The 14,978-nt window shown below is 44.6% G+C and overlaps 1 protein-coding gene across 3 annotated transcripts; it reads right to left on the reverse strand.

Annotated features, from left to right (window-relative positions):
* Positions 1-1,750: 1,750 nt before the first annotated feature.
* On the reverse strand, positions 1,751-12,348 carry LOC308475835 (protein-lysine methyltransferase METTL21E-like). 3 transcript variants are annotated; one of them, XM_081003279.1, is made up of 6 exons: positions 12,129-12,348; positions 11,749-11,851; positions 9,877-9,962; positions 5,051-5,208; positions 4,583-4,700; positions 1,751-3,100 (listed from the first exon to the last, which is right to left on the reverse strand). In XM_081003279.1, exons 3-6 carry the CDS (start codon positions 9,947-9,949, stop codon positions 2,664-2,666), a joined length of 786 nt encoding a protein of 261 aa, XP_080859405.1. In that variant the 5' UTR covers positions 9,950-9,962; positions 11,749-11,851; positions 12,129-12,348; the 3' UTR covers positions 1,751-2,663. The 3 variants fall into 3 exon arrangements, with proteins under 3 accessions (XP_080859405.1, XP_080859406.1, XP_080859404.1); XM_081003280.1 differs by lacking the exon at positions 12,129-12,348 and having other exon boundaries at positions 11,809-12,107; XM_081003278.1 differs by lacking the exon at positions 12,129-12,348 and having other exon boundaries at positions 11,749-12,105.
* Positions 12,349-14,978: the final 2,630 nt, after the last annotated feature.

Raw genomic sequence — 14,978 nt, forward strand, 5'->3', positions numbered from 1 at the left:
GTTGAAGAATCATCACTTTGACACTGGTGATCTTTGCTTCTTCCAGTACACTAGCATTAGTTCACCTGTCTTCCCAAGTGATGTGTAAAAAAATTTGGTACACCATTCATGGCAGCAGATTGGATTGTTGCCCTGGTACACCTCCAAAGTGAAAACAACGCTCCATGATACAGGACCCACAAGTAAATTGCACATTGGTGAGCATCTGATGTACAGTACTGCCAAGTCACGGTGCTGGGGGTTTCGCACCTAATTCTGCTTTGAATTATTTCACGGGGTATTTATGTGGTTTATGTGGGCTCACGTTGATCCCAGGTTTCCACTAGGTGGCAGCACAGCAAAATGTTTCTAGCACAGAGTGCTAACATTGTATTTGCTCACTGAAACCTCACACGCGGTGCTGCTGTCACGCGGAGTCAAATCATTCGTCCATCCAACTCAGTATTGTCTACACTGACTGGTAGTGAACTCCAGGGTTTCAGACAGGAACCCTTTGCAGGGACTGAATCTGGGGTCTTGTGAATACAAAGCAGATGCTCTACTGCTGAGTTGAAACACATATTCTGTGCAGCAAGATATATTTTCAAAGGAACAACAGTGGGGAAAATTACTGGACCACGTGAAACATTTCTCATTTTCATATGGATTTGCCAAAGCTACTCAAATACAGACTTTCTGTCTTTGGCACCTGCTGCGCTGCAGTCCACTGCAAGGCATAGGTAAAGGTAAAGGGACCCCTGACCATTAGGTCCAGTTGTGTCCGACTCTGGGGTTGCGGCGCTCGCTTTATTGGCTGAGGGAGCCGGCGTACAGCTTCCAGGTCATGTGGCCAGCATGACTAAGCCACTTCTGGCGAACCAGAGCAGCGCACAGAAACGCTGTTTACCTTCCCGCCGGAGCGGTACCTAGTTATCTACTTGCACTTTGAGGTGCTTTCAAACTGCTAGGTTGGCAGGAGCAGGGACCAAGCAACGGGAGCTCACCCCGTCGTGGGGATTCAAGCCGCAGACCTTCTTATCAGCAAGTCCTAGGCTCTGTGGTTTAACCCAGAGCGCCACCCGCGTCCCTTCACTGCAAGGAATATATTAGTGTCCAAATTCAATTGCTTTTTCTTGGATAATGTCAAGTTCCTACTAAGTCAGAATTCCAGATGCCTTCCGACCCATTTATGGAAAATGGCACTGGGAGCATTTCAGAAAGTGTGTTGTTAATGAGTAATAAAAAGCAACAGAGGAAAATACGAGAAAGGAGGTTCTGACTAAACACCAGGCGGCGAGAATGGTCTCCCTTGGAAGGTGGAGACAGAGTCTTTTTAGGGCAGAATTGGACATTGTCAGCGGTTTGTGGCAACAGTCACCAAAATCAGCTGCCTTTTCCCTCTGCTCTCCAGAGTGATTTTAAAAGAGGTTATGTTTGGCAATTTTCAGCTCAAATTTCCCTTGAATGCACTCATATGATTCAATGGACCTTGATACAAAAACTAAAGTAAACTAAAAATCCCTGCACATAGAAAACTAGCATGTGAGGGGGGTCTGGCCCTCACTTCCTATCTGACAAGTTAGTTTTCTAGTACAAATGTTTGTTTTGGTACTAATGATGTGCTCCTCCACAAATCTATGCCTATACCACTAAAGTAATTTGTTTTGCTTAAAGGGGCGCGCTCCCAATCTCTGCCAAGAGGTAGCAAGGGGTCTTGATACTTCACCAGGGTTTATGTTCCTTCGGAATGAAACATGTTGGAGACTGTAGCATCTTTAAGAAATACGATTTATTTACACCTGAGTTTACATGGAGGGAGTGCAGAACATTACATGCCAAGAGTGTCTCTTGTTGATCTCCTCATAGCTTCAGGAAGATTGGGTCCAGAACAGAAGCCAGTCAAGCTGGAAACTTCCCCCTTCCACCTCTGCTATTGTCTTTTGCTACTAATACCCAGTTGCAGGAGGGACGCCACCCCATTTCTTGTCTGACGCTAAACGTGCCACCGTTTGTCCGGGTAATGAACTCTGCCATCGCCTGTCTTTGTTGGCACCTCTGTCAGCCAATCTCTTGAACAAGAGAACTAGCTCAGCCTGTGTTTTTTTACACTGTATTTTTACATCTTCTCTTAATACTCCAAACGTTAGCGAAATTCTACCATTTACTAAATAAGGAATTACGGGGGAATCTGCCTCCTCCCACTTTAGTATCTGCATATAGTTATACAGTGGTACTTCAGGTTACATACGCTTCAGGTTACATACGCTTCAGGTTACAGATGCTTCAGGTTACAGACTCCGCTAACCCAGAAATACTACCTCAGGTTAAGAACTTTGCTTCAGGATGAGAACAGAAATCGTGCTCTGGCGGCACGGCGGCAGCAGGAGGCCCCATTAGCTAAAGTGGTGCTTCAGGTTAAGAACAGTTTCAGGTTAAGAAAGGACCTCCGGAACGAATTAAGTACGTAACCCAAGGTACCACTGTAAAGGTATGTATTGTGGCTCATTATCAGTGCAAACAAAGGTGTGCATGGACCATCGTGAATCTGTTGATGTGTTGTATTATTTCGGACTGCAAGCGAGGACCAAACATTTGAGTGCTCTACCAGTATCAAACATTCAAACCTAGCAATCCAATGAGAAATGGTCTAATCCTGGCTAAGAAAAGAGACCATGCATTGACAATCACCTAATCAGCAGTCTGGATGGGAAAAGGGAAGGCCTTTTTGCTTTATGCCTTCTCTTTGCCTTAAACAGGGTTATATTTAAGCTGGGGAGATCAGTTATAACCTCCAGGTCAAACAGTTTCTTGAATCTGTCCACAAACTGGTTTTCCTTCTCCAGTCGGAACCTCATGGCCCAGATGATGACGGTGTTGTCCTTGCACAAGTGGTCGAAGGTAAGGAGCAGCTCGTTCAGGTAAGGGTGGTGGTACACAACGTCGGCCGCCAGGATGTAGTCAAACTGGCACGAAGCCCTGGGGAAATTCTTCTCCAGGTCGACCCCCCAAAACAGTTCCTTTGCCTGGGGTTCATGCTTGCATTTGGCCTTTGTGTTTTTGACAAGGTTGTATCGAAGGTTCCCCAGCAATTCAGGCAAATCGGTGGCAACCACACGTGCACCTGTGGCAGGAAGGGGCCACAGAATGAATGCTTAGCAAATCTAAGACAGTTTTGCAGGAATGCTCTCTGGCATCATTAAAGACAGTTAGGAACATGGGCAGCTGTTTAGACCAAAGTCAGACCATTGGTTCCTCGATAACTCAGTACCATCTACACTGACTGGTAAAAGTTCTCCCAAATTTCAGACAGGAAGTCTCTCCCAGCCTTGTGTGGAGATGCCAGGGATTGAATCCGAGACCTTCGGCACAGAAAGCAGACACTCTATCACTGAGTTACAACCCTTCGGTCTGTGGGTCATTACTACCGCCAAACCAACAATTCATATTTTGCCAGATGGGCACATGAAAGGGCTGAGGCTCACAGAGCTTCCCTGTAAACTTTGCTAGAGAGAACTCTGTGAGATCACTTCCTTTGTCTGCCTTGGCAGGAAGCTGTAATACTACAAGCTTCCTTCCTGCCAAGGCATATTTCTCTTTCTTCATCATGCCTCCAAGCTGACCATACGTGCAGCTCAGACACCATTTCTGAACTTACATTTTGTACTTTTGTAACTTAGATAGTAGTTATAAACCTGCCTTTGTTTTGCTAATTCAAAATCTAGAATATGTAAGTAAATGCTACTATTATTTCTTCACAAAACAATGTGTGTGCGATTGCTGTTTTCAAGGCGGGGAAAAGGGATAATACCAAGAAAAATCCAGCCTGCCTTAAAGAATCCTGGATTATTGTTTCTAGAAGGTTAAATCAACCTTGTCTTCCAAGTTCTGGCCACAATGGATGGTACTCTGCTGATCTCACTCACATGGGCAAGGAAGGATAATAACTACCATATTTTTCGCTCTATAACACGCACCCGACCATAACACTCACATAGTTTTGAGAGGAGGAAAACAAGAAAAGAAATATTCTAAACGAAACAGTGGATGTATGATTTTTGTGGTTCATGCTGCAGCCACAGACATGTGATCTGACGGTGAGTTTGGGGTAGCCCAATGCAAAAATCCTGAGGATCCATGTGGATCCATGGTTTGTAACCATGTTTTTGCACCATTGTGGCCCCAGGCAACAGTGGGTGCGTGATTTTTTTGGTACAGGCTGTAACCATGGATCCTCTGCTCACGACTGCAGCAGATCCCCGTCATCCGTAGGCATTCGCTCCATAACACGCACAGACATTTCCCCTTACTTTCTAGGAGGAAAAAGGTGAGTGTTATGGTGCAAAAAATACGGTAAACAACATTTCCTCTCCTAGTGTCTAAATCCATCCTTACACGGTCTATCTACCATGCCCTCTTCCTGCAAAACCACATTTTTTATATGGGGGGCGGGGGGAGACCTGTGTTTAAAAGATAATGAGCCCCTGTCTCTGTTGCTACGTTTGTTTTTGAGCTGACATGCTACTCCTTGGTCACAGGTGCACTAAAATCCCACACACACCTTGGAATACCACTTTCTGATCTAGAGGACACTACCCATACTCACCAAGGAAACTGGCTACTATCGAGACCAGGCCTGTCCCAGCTCCGATTTCAATGACATTTTTGTCAACCAGGTTATAAGATTTCATGTTAGTTTCCAAAAAGTGGCAGATAACGAGAGCCTGTGGATTGAAGAAAACAAAAACAGGACAAGAGCAGATTGACAGGGGAAATAGCATTACAAACAAACAAACAAACAAACAAATAAAAGCATATGCCTTGATTATTATTATTAATAGCAGCATGGCTTTTCTTGTACGGATAATAGAGCTTGTTGATCTTGCAGTGAATTGCTCCTTTTGGGTAGCAACTCTGATTCCAAAATACGCCAGCTGTCTGTATTTAGAGCCTCATCTTTACAGAACTTTAGTTTCCCCAGGCTTTAAACAACCACCCCTTACGTTTCACACTGAGCCCTGTGTGGTGCTCTGCTTCATGTATCAGAGCCAACAGTCTTGTTTGCCTGCAATACCGAAGGCCAGACGACAGCTCCATAGCAGTCGGTGGATTCCGTGATCTTTATCTTGTGACCAACAAAATGGAACCCTTCCCAGGCTTGGGTGGTTATCAGCGAAGGGGAGAAACACCTTCCCATGATCTCTGCGACTATCTGTTCATCTCCGTTTGGTCCTAGTAATAAAACAATGGAAAGGTCATGTGTCATAATAACAGCGAGAGGTAGCCCAGCTCAGCTAACGATAGTGCAGTGACCTAATCGCAAAATCCACTAACCTCTATATGGCCAGGCAGCCCTGCTGAGCATGAAGCCATCTGAGTTATGTCCCTGCCCACAAAAAGTCCCTAACAATAATTGTTTAGTGTGATATATGTGGCCTCGGGGAGCTGCCATCCATCACGCTTGCTATTTATAAAGCCATAATAATAGAACGGAATCCCACCTTTACTCAGCACCAATGAGACATAGAAGTCGGTCAAAAAAGTTATAGAGTTAGGTACAATCTGTAAGTGAGTTTCAGACTGAGTTCTTTCCTTTTTGCTGATATGGATTTAAAGGGAGGTTTAGACCACATTCTAGTCCATTGGGGGGTTAATCTCACAGCCTTTTTTGTCCTCCCATTCTTTTTTGATTATGTCAAGGGGGGTTGTGGGATTTTGGAGCAGTATTTTGTATATTGTGGAGGTTTTTCGAAGGTTGTCAAGGACCTAGTTGCTGCTGATTTTACTCCTGGGTTGTTTAGGAGGGCATGTAATTGGTGGTGTGTTAGCCAGGGCATCTGGGTATCCCCTAGTTTGTCTTGTATTTCCTGTGTGTACTTTCCCCCTCTTTTCTTCCTAACCTAACACTGTATGTAACACTAATGTCTCACAACAAATGAAGTTGATCTGTAGAAAACACAACTTGAAAAAAGAGACAACGCATGTATTTTTTTATTTTTTTGTAAACTAATAAATCTTTCATAAAAATGTATTTAAAAGAAAAAGAAGAGTTATAGCATTCTTGCCATGGGCTGAAACCTCCTGAATAGAAGACTGAATGATGGAAGATTCTGTCAGGATGAAGAGGGTCGCAACGCCAGCTGACTCGCCCCAGCTGGGTCATCTCCTTCCAGCCGTCCCACTGTGAAGACCCATCAGCCTCTGCTCCAACATAAATCAGCGACCCAGGCTTCAAAGCCAGGGCACACTATGTCAGCAGAGCAAACTGCGCACACAGAATAGGCGTGAGGCTTGTGGAAGCATACTACAACTACGTATTTATTAATCATAAATCAGGACAAAGAAACATGTAGTCTCTGTCTTTGTCTTCTCCAAGAGACAGAGAAAAGCAAAAGCTATACACACAATGGAAGTTCCTAGCAAGCTGCGTTGGCATGTAAACAGACATGTGACATGCAACAATTCCATGTCTGCAACTAAAGGTGGAATGGAATTTTCCAACAGATTCAGGAAGGAATTTATTTGCATAGCTAAACTATGGAACTCGCTCTCAAAGGAGGCAGTGGTTGCCTCTAGCTCGGATGTCTTCAGAAGAGGCTTAGCCCAATTCATGCAGAACTAGACAATCAATGGCTACAAGGCATACTCCTTAAGTTCTACCTCCACTGCCGGAGGCTCATCATAGGTTCATATTTAAAATCGCCCGAAGGCTAAAGGAAGCCACTTCCTACAGGCTCACAGGTTCTCTTCCAGCCTAAGCCACAGTTCCTTGGTTCCTGCTTGGTCTTGCAATGAGGAGGCAGTTGACAACACAGAAAGGCCTTGATCTTGGCTTATGTATCTCCCTTATCCGAACTGTATGCAAGCAGCTGAAGACTCCGCCTGAAACCCTCTTCTCCTCCCTCTTCAATCCTCCTCTGGTCCTGGGAGGCAGTGAAGCAAGAGAATTCTCTCTCTCCCTCCCGCACTTGTTCTCCACTCTCCAGCCTTGAAGCTTCTCCTGCCTCTGACTCTCATCTCCCGGATGTTACAGGTTCCTCCAGTTCACGGATCCCTTCTTCCAAGTCTCCAGCCCGCCTTCTCCTGGTCCCTAATCCTCAATATCTAGCCACCACTCTTCAGTGCCCTGACATCATGCTGTCCATTCTCAAAGTAAAGTGGTAACATGGTGAGTTTATCTCAAACTGTAAGGGGCCAGAGGAGGTCAAGATGGGCAGGGCTTTGGGACAAGGAATCTGCTCTGCCCTCAAGTGTCCTGCTGAAATGCTGCCAAGCAACTCCAGCTGGCACTTTTATGGAAACCCTATACTGTGGCAGCATGGCGATGCAACATATGCCCTGAGAGGGTTCGGCCCCTCAGACAGCGCATGCTTTCTGCCACAGAAAAATGACAGAAACTCTTGTCTTGACGGAGGCAGTGGTGAAAGCAGGCAGGAATGGACACATGCGGAGAATGATTTCATAAACGTTCATCAAGGGCCAAACCTAGAAGTAACACGGAAGACCCGCAGAACAGGGTTTCATGTGCAGTTGTGGGGGTTTTTTAATGCTAAAAACATTTGCACAACGTTAAAAAGGAAATTTCCCACGAAAAAGAGATCTGGACTGTAGCACTATGTAAGGGAGGGAGAGAGTTAAGTCTTTCCCCATACCAAATGAAAATAACCCCTGGAGCTGCTATGTGCCCTGTTTGGGGCAATAGCTTTCTTTTCCAAGTCCAGCATCAGTATCATAATCTATATACTGTATTTATACTGTTTTGAGTCTAGCCGTGTGTGTGATTACGTAGCCCAAACCTAGGGAGGGGGGCAGACAGCAACAGCCTCAACAAAGCAGCCCCATTATTGTTCCTTGCAATGAAATAGCTCAAAGGCACTATGATACAACTTTAGATTGTCACAGCTTCCCTCGAATAATTCTGGGAGCTGTAGCTTATTAAGGGTGCTGAGAATTGCATCCTTAACAAACTACAGTTTGTGAGTAGTGTAAGATCAAGTGGGTTCAAGTCCTCTGCTTTCTAAGAGGTCAACTCAGGACTTTGCCAAGTCATAGATACAGCCTAGGAACACATGATTATATATATGCAACACTAAACCATCTAACAGATCAGGGTGTTTACAGTTGCACTTATTCTATTCCAGCCTATTGGCCCCATAAATTGACTTGCTATCTTAGTTAATCTGCTCACTCAGGCAGATTTGGAGACTATGCTAAAGGTCCCCCTTCTACTCTTTCTTGCTTCTATTTTAAGGAAATCAAAACACGTGAAATGCTGAGTTCACACTAAATCGATAATCCTTCAGGATGGCTCTTGCCCCTTGCCTATGTAAGGTTTCCTAATCAACAGCGATAGCACCACAATCACTTCTGCAAATGCACCTGGAAAGCTGCGTTCCTGTATGGCTTCATAATGAAGATGTAAAATGACCAGAATTTCTACACGGAAGAGCTTCTCTTTGAAGTTGAGGGCAAAAGACTGGATTACCAGATCACATTTCTTTTAAAAGGATCAAGAGAAACGATGTCCTGCCAAGACCCTAAAATGCCAGGGATCTGGTTGCAAAGAGATTTTCTCTCACGGTCACATAAAAATACTTGTCAATGTTTCAGCTTGACGGTTCTCTACAACTCTATTGTACAAATTCCAAAATCCACATCTGAGCAATTTCTTTCTTAGGGCAAACCAAAATGTTCCAAAAATAGTGTGCAAGTTTTCAAGTAGAAACTGGTCTGGGTAACAGCTGGATTTTATATCCCCCCTCTCAAATGGGGATCAATTATTGCCTGCTGCTTCTTCCCAACAGCCAAAAACCTGCAACTCACCTAATGGACTAGAGCAGCGGTTCTCAACCTGTGGGTCCCCAGATGTTGTTGGACTACAACTCCCATCATCCCTGAGCTCTGGTCTTGCTAGCTAGGGATGATGGGACTTGTAGTCCAACAACATCTGGGGACCCACAGGTTGAGAACTGCTGGACTAGAGCTTCATTTTAATGTCTGCTGCCTACTTACTATCTGAAGACTACAAGGCAATGCAAACTCCATCATGTCTTCAGAAACAGCCAAAATTCCTGCTCTCTCCCCCACTGCCACTTATGTTCACCATCAAGCCTGATGTCCTCATCCAAGTTCTGGAGAGCTCAAAAGCTACCACACTCTTTTGTAAGATGGCCCAATAAAAATATTGCCCTAATGTGGGTTTTGGAATTTTTCCTGTGGACTTACATGTATATCTTTCTTTTTTTTACAACTCACAGCACAAATTATTCGTGATATTTTTTGTACAGGAGCCTGCTGTAGTTCCCCATTGCACATTCTTCCCTCTGCCTCTTTGTAGCTTTATTCCAGACTCAAAATAAGTCTGTGAATTATTTTTTAAGTCCCCACTTCCTTCAGGAGAGTGTATGACTGGAGACCCAACAGGAGGCTCTGAGAAGTTGAAGGGAAGCAACAAGAACCTGAAGGCTGCATTAGCATTATTGGGTTCATTGTGTAATTACAAGTGATAAGCAAGTATTTTAGGGCTCCCTGGCAGAAGTTGATGAGTCTTTACAATAACCATGCGTGGATCATCATAACCCTATATAAACTCTCTTACACACAAACACACACACACCAAAAATGGAAAATGTCAAGGACTGCATACCTGTTAAGCATTTTAGGTGTGCAGCTATTTGTATTTTAAGTATACACTTAAGGTATACTTGATCAGAGCCTTGCCACAGTAACCCGTGTTCTGGTAGCCTCCCAGCTAGATTACTGTTCTTAACTTTATGTGGGGCTTCCCTTGAAGACAGCTTGGAAATACTGATTGGACATGAGCTTAGAAACGTGACAGACCTCAGGTGTAGCAAAGGTACAAAGCAGAGGCTCATGCATCACCTGCCAGCAAATATTTACCTTTTTTGTTGTCTGGTTTTCTGGATTTTTCATCTGATCCAAGATGCTTGGGTTGCAATGAATGGGATTCCATTTCATACAATGGCCTAGCAATACAAAGGAAGAACTATTTAAAAAAAAGCCAAGCACAGCTTTAGTAACAAATTGGAACACATGGCATTTTCTCTCATTTGTCATGCATTTGGCTTCAAATGCATACATGTCAGGAGTGGACAATGTGTTACCCTGCAGATGCTTTGGTCTACAATTTTCATCAGCCCCAGCTAGAACAGCCAGGGACCCGGAATGAGTTGCCATCCAACAATATCTGGACGACACCGTGTTGGCTATCCCGACAATAAGAGGCCTTATGCTACGGCAGTATAACCAATAATAAATCAACCATGCTGGTTATTGTTAGGCCAGTGGCATACCGTGGGTTGCCAGAGCCCGGGGCTGTGCAGAGGGGGTGGGTGAGAGGGAGGGAAATGTACAGAGTACACATGTGCATTCAGCTGCCTAACAGGATCTGCGTCACCCAGGAAATTGCAGCCACAGAGATAAGAAAAGAAGACTTGTTCCATTGTCTGGAGAGGTCACTTCCTGGTTTATATGGAGACACTGTTTTCAAAGGATCCCAGCAACAGAAGTGTACAGCTGTATTGAGCCAGCACTGGGTGTTGGGATTTTGTGCCCCTAACAATTTTGTGCCCAGGGCAACCGCCTCTGTGCCTCCCCCCCCCCCAGCCACGCTATGCCACTGTGTTAGGCTATGCAAGTAATGGTCTAATGGTCGTGCGTAAAGTATTTGGAAGATCTGGTTCAAGTGTGCACCAAAGCCATAGCAAGGACATTTAGTCCCTACAGCAGAATTAACGAAGCGAACCTGTAGATTAATAATAATAATAGCCTTCCATAGATTATAGATATATAAATAGATATAGATCATAGGATCATCTGGTCCAACCCTCTGCAATGCAGCTGGGGATCGAATCTGCAACCTTGGAGTTATTAGCTCCACGCTCTAAGCAACTGAGCTATCCAGGCTGACAAGTTATCTCAAGGTTATATGCAAAATATAACAAAAACAACTAAGAAAAGTTTAAAAAAATAAAACAATACACACACAATGCACAGAATAAATTTTCACAGTGTTTTAAGGATTGTGCTGCACAACCATCCTTGTGAAGGAATGTTAGGGACAATCTCTTCCCCACTCCCAGGTTTTAACACATACTAGTCCTATTTTCTCCCAGCCCACTTTAATTTCCCTGGATGGGGGAAATAATTGTTTTGAGAGTTTCTCACGCAATCAACCGGAAGGAAATAAAATCGGTGACAAGCCTCTATCCATTTACCTGAGACTAAACCCCACGGAATTCAACGAGTCTTGAATAGGATTGCCCTGTATATAGAATATGAGCATAGCTGTTTGTGATTTGTGTGGTGCAATCCTATGTATGCATGGTTACTCAGAAGTAAGTTTCACTCTGTTCAGTGGGGCTTACTCCCAGGTCAGAGTGCACAGGATCTGCACCTTTGTTTTGAAGAGAAGCAGCGAGAAAAATGACCCAAAAACCTCGCTACGCTTTGACTGACAGTATTGTTTAGACAGACACTCTTGATCAAGCTTTACCTTTCAAAGCCTTTGCACAAAATGTTATTCTAAAGGTCACCCCCATAGGACATTATTATCGGTAATCTGGAACAACCTTACAGGGCTCAGAAATGTTAACTTGGCACCCTGCTGATTAGATATGGATATCTTTTGACTGTGAGTGATATATTTCAGATGAAAAACAACTAGATATCTAAACACAAGCTACATCAAAACTGTGCCTTTAATTTTTTTAAAAAACAACAACAATTATTGCAATGCACTAAGCAACATACCTAGGTTATTTTATTTTATTGTTCCAGGTTTCCACAGAAAGCGAAGGCAAAATTTCACACCTGCAGAATCTCTCCCCCAATACTGGTCAGTCTGTAAATAGCACTATAGAGAAAAGCAGAAAAGTCTGAAACGTAACTTGCCAGCAGCACTTCCCAGGGAAGAATTTATAAATCCTGACAGCTGCAACGATTAACAAAGTGGGCACACCCCTTGAATTTCATTGGGAAAAACTCTTCAGAACACTTGCATAAGAAGGGGGGGGGGATATTTCCTAGAAGTTATACAAGCTGCACTCATCACTGGCCCAGCAGCAAAGTAGTGAGTGAATGCATGTGCTCACACACACAACCAAAATAGAGTGACTTTCCTCTTTCCAAACCTGTTCGCACTGTTGATGTGCCTTTCCCTCAAGGAGACCTGTGGAAAATTAGCTCTGCGACTTTGGAGCACGATTCAGGGCAGCTCTAGGCTCTTGCTGTTTCCAAGCAGGATCCGATCACATCCCAGCATACACGGCTGGCACTCTTGCACAACAAACCTCACAGGAAAACACGCTGGGGGGGGCGGGAAATGTGGGACGCAGGTGACGCTGTAGTCTAAACCACTGAGCCTCTTAGGCTTGCCGACTGGAAGATTGGCAGTTCGAATCCTCACGACGGAGTGAGCTCCTGTTGCTCTGTCCTAGCTCCTGCCAACCTAGCAGTTCGAAAGCATGCTTGCAATTAGAAAAATTGCTACGGCGGGAAGGTAAACGGCGTTTCCATGCACTCTGGCACTTGTCACAGTGTCCCATTGCACCAGAAGCGGTTTTGTCATGCTGGCCACATGACCCGGAAAGCTGTCTGTGGACAAACGCCAGCTCCCTTGGCCTGAAAGAGAGATGAGCACCACAACCCCATGGTCGCCTTTGAATGGACGTAACTATCTAGGGGTCCTTTACCTTTTCACCTTTATGTGGTATAACCCTAGCTTAGTGCAACTTCATCTAACATCCCTGCAAACAAATCTGGATGATTGCTCAGTTTGAACAGGGTAGGGGAATCTGGTTGTGCAGTTTGGCAAGTGGTTGGTTTTATTTTTATGTACTGTACTTCTTTTAATAAGTACACCGTCCCTCAGAGCATGTGGTGGGCCAGACTATATTTTTTTGGGAGGGGGGGGGATGAATGAATTCCTATGCCCCACAAATAACCCAGAGATGCATTTTAAATAAAAGGACACTTTCTACTCATTTAAAAACATGCTGATTCCTGGACCGTCCGTGGGCCGGACTGAGAAGGCGATTGGGCTGCATCAGCTCCCAGGCCTCAGGTTGCCTACCCCTGGCTGAAGACCTTTGGCCCAAATTTGGCATCCCACAGCAGCAACAAAAAAGCTGCCTCGTGCAACGTGTGACAGTTTTCCTAACTCAGAATTGTCTTATCTTGCTGTCAGTGGATGTCCTTTCCGTAATGTGCTCCCTGATCCTCGATCCTGGAAATGCCAGGAACTGAATCCAGGACATGCAAACAACATGATTTATTCCACTGAGCTACACTTCGCTCCCCTAAAGGGTTTTGGTTTGTCCACTCAAACCATGCCGGCAACTCTGGCTACAAGCACTTATAAACACAAACATGCCACTGCTATCAACAAATGGAAGCGGAAGATTTGCACAATGACAAGGTTCACTTTGACAGGAGGAATTAAGACACACACTTACATGATCGTATTTATATAAGTAACACACATTTCAAAATGCCTCTAGTAACACATTTTATCTGCAGCTTTCCCCAGCAGATTCTACTGTGTCTTCAAATATTCTCTCTTGCACAAGCGTAGGGATGTACTTCTTTAATAGTTCCACTATTCACGCACTTCTCCCTTTGCAGCATCCCTGTCAAGACTGTATCATCTTCGAAGCAAGGGCATTTTCTGCAATTTTGCTGGGATTAATTCAAGCACAGGCTACCGACGCAACTGTTGTTCAACTCGGTAATAATAACATCTTCTAGGGACTTGAGAGACGACCAGTGAGACGGGACTGTGCTGAGCAGCAAAAGATTAATGGCCGGCACACTGGTGAGGTGGGACACGTTCTATAAAATCTTACGCCTCAGAGGAAGAATTTGCTACAGTTACGCAACACTACACTCAACAGAACGGTGAGCCAGATCTTATGAAAGTCACCTTCAGGGTTCATCTCTGCAAGACGGGTAATGCAATTTCTGGGTACCTTGATCTATGCCATGTTTGAACTTTCCAGTGATAAAATATCATGCAGCAAAGGCCTTTCTGCCCGATGGCAACAATAAAAGTTCCTGCTAAGGAAAGAAATCTACCCTTCTCAGGTCCAAGCTAAACACAATGGCATTGTCTTTGCATTTAATTTGCTTGGGGGGGATGTAAATATCTCTAGCTGGGGAAGGGAAGTGATAATTATCTCAATGGGAGCAGGCATTGGTGTGGAAGGGCGATTTGGCCTTTTTGTTTTCTGGCACACAACACCTTGGCCATCTAGCTAATGTGCCAATTGGCTTAAGAACGCCTAATAATGAACCTGTAAATATGCCAATTGGCTTAAGAACGCCTAATGATGAACCTGCAACTCTGGTGCAGTTGACTTAGTACTGTAAGGGGACTGTGGTCCAAACCACTGAGCCTCTTGGGCTTGCTGATCAGAAGGTCGGCAGTTCCTGCGATGGGATGAGCTCCCATTGCTCTGTCCCAGCTCCTGCCAACCTAGCAGTTTGAAAGCACACTTGAAATTAAATAGGTACCACTGCGACGGGAAGGTAAACAGCATTTCTGTGCACTCTGGCACTTGTCAGTGTCCCACTGCACCAGAAGCAGTTGAATCATGCTGGTCACATGACCCGGAAAGCTGTCTGTGGACGAACGCCAGCTTCCTCGGCCTGAAAAGTGAGATGAATGTTGCAACCCCATAGTCGCTTTTGTCTAGACTTAACCGTCCAGTGGTCCTTTACCTTTACCCTTTTACTGTAGTACCATTTTCTTTTAAGGTCCCTCCTATCCAACCTCATTCTCGATGTAATCATCCTATGAGAGGTCAACTCCCTTCAAAGCCTTTCTCATTAACTGTGTATTCCTCTGTTGTTCAGCTTTTTGAGTTTTTCCAGGAAGCTGCTCTATACCTTTTTCAAGCCTGCTTGATCTTGTGGATTCCTGTGGGAATAGACTTCAGTCTTAGCTAGTCTTAGCTAGATCTCTTTGGAACAGGTAATGGTGG

Source organism: Podarcis pityusensis (genome assembly GCF_964106645.2).
Source record: "Podarcis pityusensis genome assembly, chromosome: 4".
In the NCBI taxonomy this organism is placed as follows: Eukaryota; Metazoa; Chordata; class Lepidosauria; order Squamata; family Lacertidae; genus Podarcis; species Podarcis pityusensis.